This window comes from Colossoma macropomum, unplaced genomic scaffold, assembly GCF_904425465.1.
Source record: "Colossoma macropomum unplaced genomic scaffold, Colossoma_macropomum, whole genome shotgun sequence".
Lineage (NCBI taxonomy): Eukaryota > Metazoa > Chordata > Actinopteri > Characiformes > Serrasalmidae > Colossoma > Colossoma macropomum.
The window spans coordinates 1,851,446-1,869,953 of NW_023496043.1; the positions used below are offsets into that span (position 1 = coordinate 1,851,446).

General features: G+C 35.9%; 1 protein-coding gene across 1 annotated transcript; it reads left to right on the top strand.

Moving 5' to 3' along the window:
* The first annotated feature begins 3,449 nt into the window (after nucleotides 1-3,449).
* On the top strand, nucleotides 3,450-17,605 carry LOC118804357 (tetraspanin-1-like). Its single transcript, XM_036564854.1, has 8 exons — nucleotides 3,450-3,538; nucleotides 9,373-9,452; nucleotides 12,663-12,878; nucleotides 13,615-13,689; nucleotides 14,230-14,337; nucleotides 14,426-14,554; nucleotides 15,817-15,909; nucleotides 16,648-17,605. Exons 2-8 carry the CDS (start codon nucleotides 9,396-9,398, stop codon nucleotides 16,696-16,698), a joined length of 729 nt encoding a protein of 242 aa, XP_036420747.1. The 5' UTR covers nucleotides 3,450-3,538; nucleotides 9,373-9,395; the 3' UTR covers nucleotides 16,699-17,605.
* The last annotated feature ends 903 nt before the right edge of the window (nucleotides 17,606-18,508 follow it).

The window sequence follows — 18,508 nt, forward strand, 5'->3', positions numbered from 1 at the left end:
TACACGCTAACAACATGTGATGTACATCCTGTGGTATATACACCGATCAGGCATAACATTATGACCACCTCCTTGTTTGTAGTTCTACAGTTACAGACTGTAGTCCATCTGTTTCTCTGCTTACTTTGTTGGCCCCCTTTTACCCTGTTCTTCAGTGGTCAGGACCCCCATGGACCCTCACAGAGCAGGTACTATTTGGGTGGTGGATCATTCTCAGCACTGCAGTAACACTGATGTGGTGGTGGTGTGTTAGTGTGTGTTGTGCTGGTCTGAGTGGATCAGACACAGCAGTGCTGCTGGAGTTTTTAAACACTGTGTCCACTCACTGTCTACTCTGAAGAACAGGGTAAAAGGGGGCTAACAAAGTATCAGAGAAACAGATGGACTACAGTCTGTAATTGTAGAGCTACAAAGTGCACCTATACAGTAAGTGGAGCTGATAAAATGGACAATGAGCGTAGAAACAAGGAGGTGGTCATAATGTTATGCCTGATCAGCGTATACAATAACTGAAATTTTATGAACCTTTTATTAACATAAAATATGTTTTATATAGAAATTACATAAAATATATTATATTGAAATTATATGAAATTCAAAGGTAATTTTTAACAATATCAGTTCATCCACTTGGAAATCATAAGGTTCTATCTGGGTTCTGAGCAGTTTTGAGATATTAAACTTAAAATATTTTGCATAAAAAATAGCAAAACTGACATGTGGAACACATTTCTTTCATACATGAAAACTCTAAATGTATTCTAAATTTATAATATCAAAATCCTATCAGATTTGTAAATGAGTTTTTTGGAACAGGTCAAATGCAGATAGAACCTTCTAATCCTAAGAACTCACTTTCTGCTTGGAATCATAAGGTTCTACCTGACAAAACATGAAAAGAAGCAATGATTTTTCAAGGTACACAAATAGTTTAAAGCATTAGCATTGTAGCAGAGTGTTTACATGTATCAGAACATCAATGCTTTCTATGACATTTTTATTACATTTATTTTTATTATAAATTTTTCATGATAATTATTTCTTGTTTTAGGACAAATCATCTTTTTCTTATTCAAAAAGCACTGCATATTAAGTATAAAGGACAGTGCTAAATATTTTGTCCAATGCAGAGATCAATTTTAGGTAGGAACCATTAGTTTAAGTGTCCTTCAGGTTAGACAGCAACCAGTTACTGTAATAAACTGTCGCAGCAAGTAAGTGTAGCCGGTCAGTCTAAAGACAGTGTGAGGTTTTGTTTTTTCTTTATTTGTCTTATTTTGGAAGAAAGAAGGAAAAAGAGAAGATGGATGAATAAATAAAATAAATGTTTAATTCAATTCAATTCAAATGTTCACTATTTAATTATCTTTGAGGCTTAATATTTATAACAATTAAGACAATAAGACTTTTTAAAGAACTGTAAGAAGGCAATGTTTCAGCAACATATTTTCATATTTCATAAAGTTTTATAAACTTTTCCCGCAGAAGAAAGCAGAACCTGATTGGTCCTCTTGTGTGTATTCAAAGTGCTGATTGGCTTGCAGATAGAACCTTACAGAACAAAGTTAGAGTTTAACTTTAGAGAACCTTAGAGAACCAAGTTAGAGTTTGACTTTAGAGATAGAACCTTATAGAACTAAGTTGGAGTTTGACTTTAGAGACAGAACCTTATAGAACTAAGTTAGAGTTTGACTTTAGAGATAGAACCTTATAGAACTAAGTTACAGTTTGACTTTAGAGACAGAACCTTATAGAACTAGTTAGGTTTGACTTTAGAGACAGAACCTTATAGAACTAAGTTAGAGTTTGACTTTGGAGACAGAACCTTATAGAACTAAGTTAGAGTTTGACTTTGGAGATAGAACCTTAGAGAACCAAGTTAGAGTTTGACTTTGGAGACAGAACCTTAGAGAACTAAGTTAGAGTTTGACTTCAGAGACAGAACCTTATAGAACTAAGTTAGAGTTTGACTTTAGAGACAGAACCTTAGAGAACTAAGTTAGAGTTTGACTTTAGAGACAGAACCTTAGAGAACTAAGTTCGAGTTTGACTTCAGAGACAGAACCTTAGAGAACTAAGTTAGAGTTTGACTTCAGAGACAGAACCTTATAGAACTAAGTTAGAGTTTGACTTTAGAGACAGAACCTTATAGAACTAAGTTAGAGTCTGACTTTAGAGACAGAACCTTAGAGAACTAAGTTGGAGTTTGACTTTAAAGACAGAAACATATTGAACTAAGTTAGAGTTTGACTTTGGAGATAGAACCTTAGAGAACTAAGTTAGAGTTTGACTTTGGAGATAGAACCTTAGAGAACTAAGTTAGAGTCTGACTTTGGAGACAGAAGCTTATAGAACTAAGTTGGAGTTTGACTTTAGAGACAGAACCTTAGAGAACTAAGTTAGAGTCTGACTTTGGAGACAGAAGCTTATAGAACTAAGTTAGAGTCTGACTTTGGAGACAGAACCTTAGAGAACTAAGTTAGAGTCTGACTTTGGAGACAGAACCTTCTTGTTTTCTAGGTAAAGAGTTAAAAACACCTCACATAATGTTATGAATTTGTCACAGAATAGAAATATGAATAACTCAATTTTAACAAAATAGATAGAACCTTTTAATTCCAAGGGGATGGGATCTTAAAGTCCTTTGAATTTTTTAAGTTTAAATCAACAAAGTTGATAAGTTTAAATATTGAATATATCTTTTTTGTGCTCTTTTCATTAAATAGCTGTAAAAGTCAGTTTAGAAATCTGCATTTTATCTTCTCATTTTATCGTCCCAACTTTTTTGGAATTGAGTTTGTACTACAGTTTAGTTCATGACCTTGACACAAATTTCTGATTAAGTTATTTACTTTCAACATATGAGTTTCATTTGAAAAGATTCTACGTACATTTTAACATTAATGAAAATAAAGTGTTCTTGAAATGAATATCCGCTGATGTATAACACATTTTGGTTCTCCGGTGATATTAAACATGACAGCACTGATGCTTACTGCATGTGTAAAACTCACTCCCTACAATGTATATCATGAAAAAAAGATTGAAATTGCTCTATAAAGTGTTTTGGAATAAAAACCTTCACATAAAAACATACAAACTTCATAGAACTATGAATTAAAGATGTGTGTGTGGAAAAGTGCTGTGCTATCACCATGAATTAAAGATGTGTGTGTGGAAAAGTGCTGTGCTATCTTTAGTCTCAAAACAGAGTTAGATAAAGAGTCAGGCCCCAGTAATTATTTGCTCTGATTGTGACGTTACGTATATGTTCTACTTTTATAAAGAAAGCCCCAGTTATTATTTTACCAGCAGGCCGTGGGCTGTTTTATTCCGAACAGGTAAAATGACTGGTCAGCACTGATGACTCACCGTCTCGTGCTTTCATACCAGTGGTTCCGGTGTGAACTTTGACCACTCTAAGTGTATTGGGCCAGTCCCCTTAAGCCCCTCCTTATGGGGGATAAAATGGTTGTTTAGAGTTCTGTACAGCACACACACTCTACACTCCTTGACAACTGCACTCACCTGTGGACAGGTAAGAGCTGCGTACTTTTACAGAAAATGCAACTTTAGGGATAAACACTGAAACACTGAATAGAAACAGAAGGAAAACTGTATGAGGTTTAGCACTGAAACCTTGTACAGAAATAGTATAGTTACTTTAAACATGTGAAATTTAACAACTAAAAACAGTGCATACAAACACTATAGTTAGGACAAACGTGATATTTAACACAGACATTGTATGCAAATGCTGTAGTTCCCACATTCGTGTGAAATTTTACACTGAAACACATGGAAATGCTAAAATTCTGAAAAGCGTTTAAAAACGTAACAGTGTACTGGCTCGTTATATTTTTGGGAAAACGTGTGCAAACACTGAAACAAGTAGTATACAAATACTGTAATTGTAATAAATTTGAATTATTATTTATAATATTGATACATTGTATAGAAACAACATACACATGATAAATATGAATTTTGACACTGAAAAGAAACACTGTAATTATGATAAATAGGTGGAAATTTATAGACATTATATAGAAACTCTTTAGTTTAAGGAATTTTACAGAAACATTGTAAAGAAACACTGTTTTTATGATAAACATGTGAAATGAAATACTGAAACATATAACATATAACTCTAAACACTGTAAATACAATGGAGTCTAAGCTGGTCTGTTGAACTGAAATATATGGGGCTAGTTTCCCAGATCCAGATTAAGCCTAAATCTAGACTAAAAAGAATTTTTAAAGGCGATTCCTTATCGATACTAAAAATAGTCTGAGATTAGGTTGCCAGAAACCAGCACATGATGTACATTGCAGTTAAACTTCAGTATTTACTTAACGCCTTTTAAAGGCAATAAGACATTTCGGTTTAAATTCTGCCAACTGTTCTATATGTCAAAAAACTTTTGTAGACACTTTTTGTTTTGTTTTGCATTAAATATGGATTCCCCTAAAACAATGTCCTAATTAATACCACAGTTTTGTGTTACAGCTATTTTAACACATTGTGTCAGGCCTAAAGAACAGACTAAGACTGTGTAATGTGACCATATCTGTGTTAAAAATGTTGTGCTTTATATAATTTACAATTTGATAGTTTTAGTGTTTGATGGTAAGGTGTTTTCTGGCTGTACATTTCCTCATAAAGGTGTCGTTAACTTGCCTTTATGGGGGTAATAAGGCAATCTTGCCGTAGTCTATCCATTCTGAATCATCTTCTCTTCTACATCTCTCTACACCCTAAAAAATAAAGGTACTAAATAGGGTGATGCCATAGCAGAACTGCTTGTGGCTCCTCATAGAACGTTTTAGTGGATGGTTCTTTAAAAGAACAAATGAACAGTGTGAATGTGAAGAATATTGTTACTGAAAGAACTTCCACATAACGTAAATGTTATGTACCAATTAAAGGTTTTGCCTAGAGCTGTACATCCAAGTCCATTAAGAAACCTTTTTCCATTTCTTATCTTTCTTATCAGTTGATTCATCAATTCATTGTTATTTGCTGTGTGTAACAAGGAAGTTCTGCTGGTGCAACCTTACGCTGCTTTGGGTGACATCATTCTAAAGTAAATGTTAAAGTAGAGTGATTTGACTTTGTGGGATGAAAGCTGATTTAGCTACAGTAATGTATTTATAGAATAGAATAAGTCATGTCTAACAGGCATTGTAACAGGGAATGTAAAAGGCTGGGACAAAGAGTTTTAAACCACTATCGGCAACATACATCTAGTACTAGATGGCAACTTATAACGCTGAAAGAGAACCAAAAATGCTCTGTCTACAAGTCTACCTGTGGCCCTTAAGTTACAGCCAGTGAATGAATTGCTAAGAATGAAAACAAGTGGCCAGCTGATCAATCATCACCACAGCTCTGTGTTAAAACCAAAAGAGGAACTAGCCTTTACCGCACTAGTCTTGCAAGTCACACTTATGATAGCTACACTTTCTGACTATCAACAGAAAGTCTGGTAGCTTTCATCACTTACAGGGTGGCCAAAATCTTCCTACTGTAACAGGAAGGGGCTGTTTAACTGACATGCAAACCATCGATTCTTTTTGCGTAACATATGAGGGCAGGCAATTTTCAAAACTGTGCTACAACGAAAACAAAGCCACAAGAAAGAAATGTATGTCTGCTGATATATATCATTTCAAATAAAACTCCCGAATAACTTTAAAAGACTTAATGTCACAACGTTTTAAACCTTTTTTCAATCCAGTGACTTTATTGTCGCTGTCAGAAAAAGTAACTTTACAGGAGAAGGAAAAATGTACTTGACTTTAAAGTAAAGTAAAATTTTAAAATAACAAAATTGATACATTATCTGGCTACAAAAGGGTAATTATTGTCACCCTAAAGAAAAGCTGACTATTTGCTGCTGGTGCTAGCCATCATTTAGCACAATTAACAAAATGTGCTTCCCATTAAACGGATGAAACCCAGTGCACTTGAATTCTTTGTGCTTCTGTGATGGTTTGAAAGTTAAACTTTTAATACTATAGGGACTAATGTACTAGAGCAATGTGTCAAAAGTTCAATGCTTTTTCATTACTACAACGTGGTAAACTATTCAATACTCTATCAATACTTTCATTTAAATAGGATAACAATACCCCGGCATATTCTGCTTAAAAGTAAATTTAATTGTGCACGCTAATTTAGCTCAGATGCACAGAACATTTAACATTTTAAGAAACTTGTACTGATTAAACACTATTTAGTATTTTAAAAAATGTTAATTAAGCTGCATCAATTCCAACATTTTTCTGTGTTCAATCAAAGAAACAATGGATTTCTTTTTTACTTAAGTCAATATTCTGGTATTGTGAGGTACCCAAATGCAATCAAAATATGAAGAAGATGCTGGTGGGATTTGTTTATGATAGACTAAACTATGAATACAAAGCTCACAGTTAATGTAAACCTAGAAGTTAATTTACTTGGATAGCTTCAGGATAAAGAGCTCAAAATAACTGAGTTGCTCACAATAATTCAATTAAATCATGATTCCTTAGGAAACAAGTAAGTGCCTTGTGAAATCTTGAAAACAACTAAATTCAAATTGGTACAATTCAGTTTTATTTTTAAAAATACACTGAACATACAAAGGTGTCTGTAGGAATAATTCATACTGTATAGACGAAAACACAAAGAATTATGTTCTCAGCAGGTTTATATTACTTTCGTTTCATATTTAAATGAAACCAAAGTAATATTTCACCTACAGCACCGCTCAGGTCATCCGTAAATTCCCTTCACTGCAATCTAGTACTCTGCTTTTACCAGAAATAGAAACTCAAATGCAAATTTCTTCCTCCTGTTAGCAAATGGACTCAAAGTCCGTCGGCTCTTTTATGGTTTGCGGGATGTAATGACAGTTGCCTAGTGCTTTTTAATTGCTTACGACAGTAATAGGGATGATAAGGATGTAGTGCTCAGAAACCATAAAAAACAGGTGATATGAGGAGAACAACACATCAGGTTAGAAGTAACTAGACACCAGTTTATGCTTTACAGTGTCCCAATCTAATGCTCTAGCCACAAGCTAACATGTTAGTCACGATACAATACGATATGCTGTACTGTTACCTCCCTGCTAATGTACACTGTTGATCAGCCAAAGCATTTTTGGTTTCTGAACATTGCTTCTTCAGTTTTGCACAGGAGCTGCAAGGCTAACAAGTAATGTAAGCTTATGAAAGCTGTTAGTGTTGTAACAAACTGCATGTATAAATCATCACAGTTTGCTTCAAACCACACTGAGTTGGTAAGACACGTCAAATAGACTCACTTAAGTGGTTTCCAACACTGCATGACATACTGTTATTTATAAACAGGAACAAAAGAACAGACAAAATTCAGGTTTTAAGAGTGCTGCTATGACTGTTAGCTGGGTTAGGTAAAAACTGAGTATATTTTATTTTTGGGCCAAACCGCCACTTTAAACTCTGCTTTAAACACTGTTTACTGTTCAGTTATTAGTCATAGGGTTTAATGTCCTCGCATGTAATGTGTCCTAACCATAACATATCAGACTGACTGCTCTACTGACAGAACAGTAGCACTAATGATATGTGCAACTGGACCATGTGCTACTGAGCAACTCAGTTATCAACGGAGGTGATAAGACAGTCCAGATGCGACCATCGCTATGAGGAATTTACAGACACTGCTGTTTATATTTCTTGTGTTGTTTTAAGGGCTGTTATTACAGAGCCTCGCATGGACTTTCTGTTGAGTTATTGATCACTATTGATTTATCACTAGTTAAATGTAAAGGACTGAAGTTACAAAGTTCTGTCCTTGGCTTGAAAGTGAAAAATCTTGCTTTAATTTTTCTTAACCCTAAAATATTTTTTTCATTTGAGAATCCCCTTTGACAGTGTGAGGTAGTTAAAGATGTGGATTAAGTGTATGGTAAAAAAGGATGGTGTATAAAAATGGCTGGATTAGATTTAGAGAAAAGTACACCAAAGCAAAAGAAGATCTTGTGAAACAGAATCAGCAGGAATAAAGCTGTATTAAAGTACAAGCAAGACTGTGCTGGTGTTTGTGGTGGTTTTGACTTGGTTAAGACTGTGGATGATGGCTTAACACATTTTATTCGGATGAGGAGTGATATAGGGAAGCTTAGGGTTTAGTGCTAGGCCACTTCGTCTATTACATGCTGACAGAACACTATCAGGTAAAACCAAGTTTCGAAAGTGCTGTTGATGGTAGATCTTCTGGAGAATGTGCTTCACAGCATACAAGTACAAAAGGTTAACTCTAAGGGTCCACACTTCAATTCGTCACTCTTATAACTACATAACTTACATCTGAGATTCACAGCACGCTAATTACCGAAATAACTGTCCAGTTCATGCTCCACTCACAAATGCGCTCTTAAATGTTGTTATGTTGGCAAAAACTGTAGTGATCTTTGTTTCGAGTTTCTGGTTTTACATGCAACACTACCGAGCTGGCATATGTTGTTGTAGCTAAACCAGTCCGGTTGGAACGAAGTTTGCCACCATGTGGCCATTACCTTAATTACACGACTAAAAACTAGACCTGATTTTGTCCTACCAGTGTGACCTTTTACATGCATACAGAATAAAAATCACTTGAAACGAACAACACCCTAAATGTAGGTATTCTGACTATGCTATGATTTCTTATTAGTTGAAAAAGGATTTTTGCCAGTGTTCAGTAAAGCCTGCCAGTTGCTAGGAAAGAACACATTTGTTGGAGCAACATGGATAAAACAATTCATAGCAGTTATACAATAATAAGTCATGAGAACTCAATAATCAGGGGTGCCTAAACTTTTGCACACCACTCTATATAATATATGGAATTACCGAAAATAATACTATTAAAATAGCATAATAATAAATAGTAAAAATAATAATACTTTAATTAAGATTCTATTAATATTTTTAATTTTAATTAATGTATTTATTTATTCTAAACATCTCTTGTGGATTGTATTATTTAATTGACTCTATCTAAACTCTAATAAGCCTGTAGTAAATAGAGAAAGAAAATAAAGACAAATGCACTAAAACAAGTCTACCGACTAACCTTGCTTGTGTTTGGAACAGAAAGGCTTTTAGCATTGGAGTGCATGTAACACAGGGTTAATATTTCACCATTTCTCTCACAATGCGTACATGTTGTGTTGACAGAATTGTCTTTGCACTAGTCACAGCTTCCAGCCAGTGTTAACAAAAGGTGTGATTAAGAGGAAGTGGTATGCTGAGGGGAACAACAATGCTGGCCTGTGGTGTACTTAATCATAAAGTGTATTTGCATGTTTGTTTTTTTTGCCTGAGACTGACCATCTGAAACTGCTATTCTCTTTTTAGGACAAAAAGAAAAATCAGCCAAGATGTGCTGCGCGGGGTTTCTGAAAATAATGATGTTCATCTTCAACGGTTTGATCTTCGTAAGTCAAATTCTTTTTCTTATTCTTATTTGTAGTCTAATGTTAACAAGCTAATCTCAGCTAGTCTTGCTCTTTTGATTTACTGTAATAGATCTAAAGGAAGAATGGAACAATGAGGTAATAAAGACTAATAAAGACATCATAGTGATCTTCCAGCCACATATCTTAAAATAGCAGTAAGAATAGCAGTAAAAAATGTTTGTAATAGCAGTAATAAAAATGTTGGCATGATAAATCTTAAAATTAAACCTATCATGTCAACATAACTACTGTAAGCAGTAAACTGAAAGACAACGTGGTGTTGCTGTAATATATTCATACATTCAATTTCATTTTTTACGCCTTTTGAAAACATGAATGGACCGATCAGCTGGAATAAAATCTTGTTACATTAACATACTTTTAAAGTTAAGACTGCTTTTCTTTCTTCTCATGTAAAGCTGCCATCTCGGAGGTTCATGGTTTCATTATAATAGGGTATTTTATCACAGCAGGAATGCTGGACATGTTTAAATGATGTCAATGCATTTTTCAGTCCATATTCTTTTGTTAGTCACTGTACTAAAAGCACACTTGAATTTTTCCCAAGCTTTCTTATCTCAGCACAGGGTTAAATGGTTACATTTAATCTCTGTATATAAAGTACAATCATAACACGTCAGAGGCTCTTTATAGACCCTAAAAGCAAAAGGTCATGTGTGCCACATGATGATTATCGGCATTTTAACTGACCTCAGACCAGTTTTATCAGTCTCTGTATTGGGTAGAGTAAAGGTAAAGGTAAATAGGAACTGATTTTAAATCAGTACAAAAAGGGTAACGTCAACGCAACTCAGGTAGCACAAGCAGGACATCTTATCTGTGTGAAACTATGACTCGTACCATTTATCAGACTGTATCACATGTATACTTTTATAAGATAAGAATTACAGTATTTCATCTACGTGTACAATCGACAGACTATAAAAAAACAGCAGTTGGTATTTGAGTTTGAGTCAGGACCGAGACCGGGAGAGGCTGAGATCAGATTAAGACCGTTTCAGAATAATATATATATAAGAAAGGCAGAAAAACTGGAATTCACTTAAGATTCATTGCATATTCATTATCATCAAATTATATATACAAATAAATTATTTTATATAATACATTTTGTAAAATAAAACATTAAATAATATATAGCCTAGTAAAAACATCATTAATTGTTATAATATTATAGTCTTAATCCAACTTTGCGTTGTAACTTTTGGAGGCAAATGACGGTGGTTATTCTGTCCCTTCTTCTCTACAACATATTCAGAACCACCACCTGAAGTCAACTGACTATAAGCTAAATAACAAACATCCATTTTTATTCTTAAATGAAAACCTGCCCAGTTAAGACATCATGGGAAGGATCGGTCAGATCGTCAACTGGCAGCGAATAGATTTTATCTAAACATGTAGAGCAGTGATCTCAACTTCAGAATACCTGGGGGCCACCTAGCTAAGTGGTCTTCTCCAAGAAGGGCCAGTAGAAACAATGTTATCTCCTGTATTTTTTTCCAAGTATGAACTGTAACTAAATATAGGCACTCATTTAAGTGCATCGTCGACAATACTTAATAGCAAGCTACCGATGATGATGGTTACTGTAGTACTGTAAATACATAGGGCGTTTAATAAACATTTTATTGTTCACTTGAATTAAATGAACTTACAACTAACAGTAAATTAAATAGGACTCTTATTATGATAAGCATTGGTGTTTCTGCTGAACGCAAGTGTAGTTCTTATGCATTCTCAGTAGATTAGTTTGGTAATTCTGTTCGTTTCTTAATTCTGACAAGCTGTATCTACCACTGTTTGATGAATGAGACAGACTCATGGCAGACCTGCGAGTCAGTGCTTTGAGACTCATGATGTAGAGAAAGGACTGTTTGAGGTTTTGTTAATATTCAGTAATGACTGAAAATGATCTCAGACAGAGGCATTGTGCTCGGCTGGTCTCCAGAACAATTTCCATATTACCCTGAGAAAAATGATGTTGAGACTGAGACAAGACTGAGACCGGACTCGAGTACTACAACACAATAAATGAGTGAAAAAAGAGAAACAATGTTTTCATGCTTTTTGTTCTTTTACATGTCCATATATTTAATCGTTTCACTCTCGTTCTCTTTCATTTCGTTTCTCTTTACACACAGGGGACCCACAGTGACTCAAAGAACCACTTAAAGGCTTAAGTGTGTTTTCACATTTTAGAACAAGTTTTTTTTTGATCTGTGCTCCTCTAATCATGACACAGTTGCCTCGTCCACAGGGTTGTAATAACCAATTATTATACTCTCTATTACATGAATTATTATTATGATTATTTATTATTTGTGTGAATATTACATGATAATATCATTTATTCTCTCCATCATGGTTGACCTGTTGTAAATAAATGGTACACATTCTTTTTCTTTGTGGTTTTAAAATGTAAGCATTTACACGGCGCACAACAAGGAAGCTTTTTCAAAAATCTCACTCCCATTAACACCACCAACAGAGATTCACAGCGGGAAGTGATTTTGCACCATAATCTCTTTGTTGATGTTTTGACACTCGTCTACTTTGAGGAACACTTCCTATGTACACTGTAAAGTTCTCTAAAAGCAGAGTGACCCACACATGGAGATAAAAAATAATGTCATACACATTATTACTATTATTATTATTATTATTATTATTACATACATGAAGTTACATAAAAAAGAAGAAGAGGAACGAGAAAAAGGAAGAAGGAGAAAAGGCAGGGGAACATGAGAAGAAGGCGGCTGAGGGGGAGAAAAAGAAGATGAAGGAGGAGGAAGAGACAAAGTTAAAGAAGAAGAAGGTGTAGATGGAGAAGAAGGAGGGGGAGGAAGAGAAGTAGGAGGAAGAGGAGAAGATAAATAAGAAGTTTAATTTATTCTGCACCTCTCTTCTACCCAAGGTTGCCTTACAGAGGCAACAACAGCCAAAACAACAATACCAACAACAACCAAACACATAAAAACTACACCGTTAATGTCAGCAGCACTGAGACGGGTCATAGAGAACTGATAAAAGAGGATGGGTTTAAGCAAATCTGAAACAGGAGAGTGATGATCTAAGTTGAAGAAAATGAACTAAACAGCCTCGTTTTTTTGTCTTTCTTTTTCTTTCACACTCTTTCTCTGTCTCCTTTCGTTCTATCTCTCTCAGCTGGCAGGTGGAGTGATTCTAGGTGTGGGTATTTGGGTGACCGTAGACAAAAGTTCACTGCTGGGTGTATTAGAAGGGATCAAAGATGCACCACCTGAGTTAGCGCAGCTGGCCAACGTGGGCTACCTGCTGATCGCTGTAGGAGCTGTACTGGCCGTCATGGGCTTCCTGGGCTGCTGTGGAGCCATAACAGAGAACAAGTGCATGCTCCTCACCGTGAGTGACTTCTGTCTTTTTTACCCCTGTATGGGGGGGAAGGGACATTCATTTTTTGCAAAGGGGTCCATATATTACAAAGTTACACCACTGGTCTTAATTGTCCTGACTGAAGTTGACCAGCAATTTGAGCATTTGTAGATAAGCTATAGAGGCCAATAAAAACACCTTTGGCAACTTTGTGCTGTTTGGGAAATGTCCCATATTCAAAAGTGAGCTGCTCAAATATGAATAAAACTGAACTATCCATAGTATATAAGTGGTGATACCACAGAAAGACATTAATTAATCCAACGTGGATGAAAAATGGAGCACACTGCTGAAAAAACACTGGTCTGGTGGAGATTTGGCGCCCATACCAGCATCCAAAACACCATGTATTTTGCTGGTGACGAGCGTTGCTGGTCTACACTGGTGTTACTAGCAGGGAAATACATAAAAACTTTTGAAGTAAGCTGATAACGGACGGGTTAAGTATTTTGTAAGTTACACACATAAAAAAGTGTATCCTGACAAGGATAAATATGTCAGTCAGAACCGCTACCAGTGCAAGTAATGAATGGCAGTTCAACAAGCACTCGTTTGTTGTTGTTGTTGATAGCCATGTTAGCATTGGTGGGTGAGCTTTCTGAATCTCTCAGAGCTCTTTCTCCAAGTGAATGTCAAGAGAGACAGAGAGAAAAAAAGAGATGCAGCTAGGAAATAACACTTCTGTGCTTGTTTACTTTTCTTTCAGTTCTTCATCATTGTGCTCATCATCTTCATCGCCGAGGTGGCCGGCGCCATCGTCGTCCTCGTGTTCAAGCCTCTGGTAAGAACAGAGATCGAGAATACCTCGAAAACAACTTCATTTTCCATCAACACCAATCTGTCATTACTGGTTTGTGTTAATTAGCGATGTTCAGCTTGGGAACAAACCAACCTTTTTCAAATCAGCTCTTTTCAAACTTCGGTTCAGTCTAACTGAATCATTTTTTGTAGCGCCTGGGCCAAGGTCACGTTCACTTTATAGGCTGAAGACTGATGATAAAACTAGAACAATAATTTGCTAAAATATGTCTTGATTTGGTATTCCTGTATGTAATTTGCCTGTAATTCCGTTATCATGAATCGTTATGACATGCGCTTGATTCATTGACGAGCTTCGAAAGAATCGACTCATTAATCTGAACTGAACTTATTTAACAGTTAGCACAGAGCGCCCTCTGCTGGTTAGACACACAAAAGCACAAAAGATATTAAATTGAACAAGAAGAGATTAATCAAACCTGTCTCACTCCATCTCTCTCTCTCTCTCTCTCTCTCTCTCTCTCTCTCTCTCTCTCTCTCTCTCTCTCTCTCTCTCTCTCAGGCAAATGAAGCGTTGCAGAAGCTGAATCAAGAAGTTGTTGATCTTATCAAAAAGGACTATGGAAAAGATGATGCCTTTACAACAGTGATGAACGAAACTATGCGTCAGGTATGTAATAATAATGTTTGTAGGCATGTTTGCTGTTATTATTTAGGTAAATAACTGTGCCTCACTCTGTGCATGTGTGTTCTTACAGCTGACATGCTGTGGATACAACAACTACACTGACTTCACTGGATCCCCTTTTGAAACGGCCACCTCGCGTTACCCTGAGAGCTGTTGCCGCTCAAATGGAACGTGTATTGAGAGAAATGCAGAAGCCCAGGTACTCTTTTACAGTCAGATCTTAATCAAAATGCCTGAAAATACTGCACTGTGTAACTTGTCTGTACTGAATTCAGCCCAAAGATGTGGAGAGTAGTCTAAACTCACACACCAATAAAAGTGATCTTATTTAAATGAATAAAGGGCTCAAGCAGAAGTAACAGCAGCTAAATAAAAATCTGAACAGGAGCGAAAAAGAGATCTTAAACCTCTTTAAGTGGAATTGGAACTTCTTAGTACATCTGGCATCTATCAGCATAGGAACTGAAGTTTGTTAGGCTCTGTTCTTCTCTTTCTGGGGTCCTTTTGGTACAAAATGAAAGGACAGAACAGAATGAACTTAAACCTAAATGTGATCAGGAACTCAGTGGTGGAAAAGTGAAACAGTTAAAAAGTAGTTCATCATTAGATTATTATCATTTGAACATATTCAAATGAATATACAAATCCATCAAATGTTTTACTTAAATACATGTTAGTAAGTAAATATAAGTAGTTAGTACTCGCTTCTGATTCAGCCTTACTGACTTATCATAGTCTGACCGCAGTCAGTGCCCAACTCATCATCATTAAGAGTTAGATGTTGAGTTTAATGGGGTGAGATAGAGGTGTAGAATCAGTGCAGAACAGTAGTTGCCAGTGGCCTGATCACAATCTCAGTCATAATCTTAATGAATATTGCTGGTTTAAAAAACAAAATAGAAAACAGACAACTGTCAGTGTCATGTTAAAACCTCTTAACAATGGGTAAAAACCTCCTTTTATTTTAGGCAACATCTGAAAATGCCCAGCTGATTTGTGTGAACGTTTGATGATGAATGGACTAACATTATTTGGAATATGTGTAAAAAAATATGTGAAACTGCAAACAGTTGCATTAATTTAATAAGATCTATAGTTATATGTATCAGTATAGATAGATAAGTGGGGCTAAAGTTGGTGTGCCATGATGTTTTACTTGGCCCATCCAAAAGTTGCCTAATTTCCATACCTCTTCATCCAGTGATGGAAAAAAAAAACTTATTTTCCTACTCTTTATGTCCAGATCACTTCTTTAAAGATGGTACTTTTAAGTACTTTTAGTAGCAAAATATAATGAAATGTTATAAAATGACATTTTAAAAAATTAGAGTTATACCCCACCTACTATTTGTGTACTGTTCTAGTCTTTTTGGTCCCCGGCCCGTCACAAACATTTCATTTTGGCCTCCCAAGACAAAAAGTTTGGGCACTCCTGTACAAACGTTCTCCATTTTTTTGCAGGGAGTGCCAGGCTGTTTCAATTCTCTTGTGCAACTGCTGGAGGACAATGCTGCTGTGCTGGGGGGAGTGGCTATTGGCATCGCTGCTTTGGAGGTATCACACTCTGACCTTTGACCTCAGATCACCAATACACACCCAGACTATACAGGTGTTTGCAAAAGTTTGCACTGACCTGGTCAAATGACATGTTTTGTTAATTTGAAAGTGAAAATAAGATTACACACTCCACAAACGTTTTTTTTCACATTTTAATGCGCAATTTCTGTTTATTTGCTGAGTTTAAAATATGGGAAAAATATAAAAAGTAACATATTAAGTGTGTCATAACTTTTGAACAGGCCACACGCATTTATGTATTTTTTCCCAATGTAGTTAATGCTGTTAAATTCAACAAAGCATGTAATTTGACCAGGGGCGCCCAAATGTGCAAAGGTCTTAGGGAGAGAGCATATTTTTGCTTGTAAAATCACCACATTGTAACATCAGACTAAAGCATATAAACACAAATACAGTAAAACAGTAACAAGATTTTCTTACAAAACAACCACTCAGTAGTCAGACCCACAGGAGGGGAGTATTTAAGGTGAGACTAATTAGAGAAGTAAAGAGGTGCAGGTGGCTTGATCCTGGAAGCAGGGCTAGTACTCAGGAGAGAGAGACCTCTGGTGCCCAGGTGTGGAATTACTGACACTTACTGCCCAATATAAAAAAAAATCCCAGATGCCTGCTTTATAGTATATATAGCATTGAAATGAAAACTGTGTTATTACTTGTCGAAAATCCTCTTTAATCCTCACTTCCTGCTTTGTCTCTTATTCTCTTATTTCCCAGATTGCTGCAATGGTTGTCTCTATGGTCCTGTACAAAAACGTGGGAAAATAACTTCAAAGGCTGGGACTGCACCAAGACCTATGCACTTCATCACTGTACTACACTGAAAAAATAATGCACTGAATTTACTTGATTCAAAAGTGCACATCCCTCACTTCCATATGAATAAAATATACTACATCACCACAGTTGCTGCCAAATGTAAATAAATGTAAAGACTGTGTTGATACATAGACATATGTGGATGTACACATTTGAATCAAATAAGCTCAATGCATTACTTTTTCAGTTCACTGATACCACCACCTGCTGGAGGTGCTTCACCCAAACATTCCAATGTGACTACTGATGAATGAGAGCAAATGAGAACTCATTAGCAGCACTAGCACTGTTTGATGAAGTACCTTATTTAAAATAACGTTGCTAACATGGTGCCAACACACACTGTTTTGACTCCAGTCTGGTCTTTATTCCAAACGTACATTTTTTGGAATTAACCAATGATGAAAGCAAAATGCCTTGACCGGTTCTATTACTGGAAATGATGGGCTATATAGCTACAGTACATCATTACAGAGTCTTACAGTGTTTTAGTCTGGAAGTCTTGAAGTCTGGAAGTTAAAATAAATCACCCACCTACTGCATTTTCAAGTTGATTAGGTCAACACAGCTGAATTATTACTTTTTTCTTTTTGTAAATGAAGAGAATGAAGAATATAAGGTTATTTCTGCCGGAGGTCTTTCTGTATGTATTTTAAAGACCCCAAGGCAAGATTAAGTGGAGTGCATTACTGCATGATAGACTTGCAATGCGCTTTACTTTTCTTGTAAAACTTTCTTGATTAGACTTTTTCATGTGATAGAATGTACTGCACATATTTTGTATTGTTTATGTCACTATTGAACTGTAAGGAAATGTTTGTGTCGTGTGAAGTTAAATTAAAGATTTTTGAAGGTGCTTGTCTGTTTTTTTGTCATGACTGCATTTTTGTCTACTAGGCCAAAGAGATTGAATTTGAACTAGCAGTGACAGAATTATCTCTAAACAGCTGCAGGCAATTTACTTTAGTAGAAAGAGGGTCTAGACTACGTACCACACTGGCCAAAATGCTCAGTTTAACCATGGCTACATCTGTAGTAAACATGCTTACATGCCACTTACATCAGTTTACGGAGCAGTCTCTAAAGTAAGATTTCCTGTTTAAAGACAGGAAGTTGAAAATAGTAGAGAAGATAAGTGCCTTGGTATGGATGCTTGTTCTTCATTTATTTATTTATTTGCTAGCTGGCTGAATTATTCCTTAACAAAGAAAAAACTTTGAGTTTGAGTTGCTGTATCAATAATGCTAGCTATGCTCACAGAGTGTATTTATAAGCCTCCAGGTCAGGGGCAGTAGTAAGAATTTGTTAAGAGCCATAGGTATTCTCAATGATTGTGTTATGTATTTGCATAATGCATGCTGGGTATTGTAGTGAAAGAACACAGATGGAAGTAAACATGAAAATGACAAAATCATGAATTCTGCCTAACCAATGGGGATGAGAGGTGGCGTACTGCACTACAGAATACTGCACAACATGATGAATTACATATTAAACAGCAGTTTAGGCCGGAATGCCCCAACAATAAGGCTACCTGTTTCTGCACCTCTTTTCTGTCAGTTTCATTTGATTTCTTTCCTTCTAGTTTCTTGCATTTCCCAACTATGGCTTCAGTAACAAACTCTCCCCTAGTTCTTTGACCTCTCACCAGACTCCAGAAAATTAGCAAACTGTGCTAATGATTACTGGTACTCCCCTTTGCCAAGCACTTTGTTTGCCACATTTGGAAAAGGAAATGAACCACCCAGCTGGACTATGC

What these genes read in the sequence shown, in the direction of transcription:
- LOC118804357 (XM_036564854.1), top strand. Translation starts at nt 9,396, where the DNA reads ATGTGCTGCGCGGGGTTTCTGAAAATAATGATGTTCATCTTCAACGGT. An exon ending in TGAACGAAACTATGCGTCAG is followed by an intron (nt 14,338 to 14,425) that starts GTATGTAATAAT and finishes GTGTTCTTACAG; the next exon opens with CTGACATGCTGTGGATACAA. An exon ending in TTGGCATCGCTGCTTTGGAG is followed by an intron (nt 15,910 to 16,647) that starts GTATCACACTCT and finishes CTTATTTCCCAG; the next exon opens with ATTGCTGCAATGGTTGTCTC.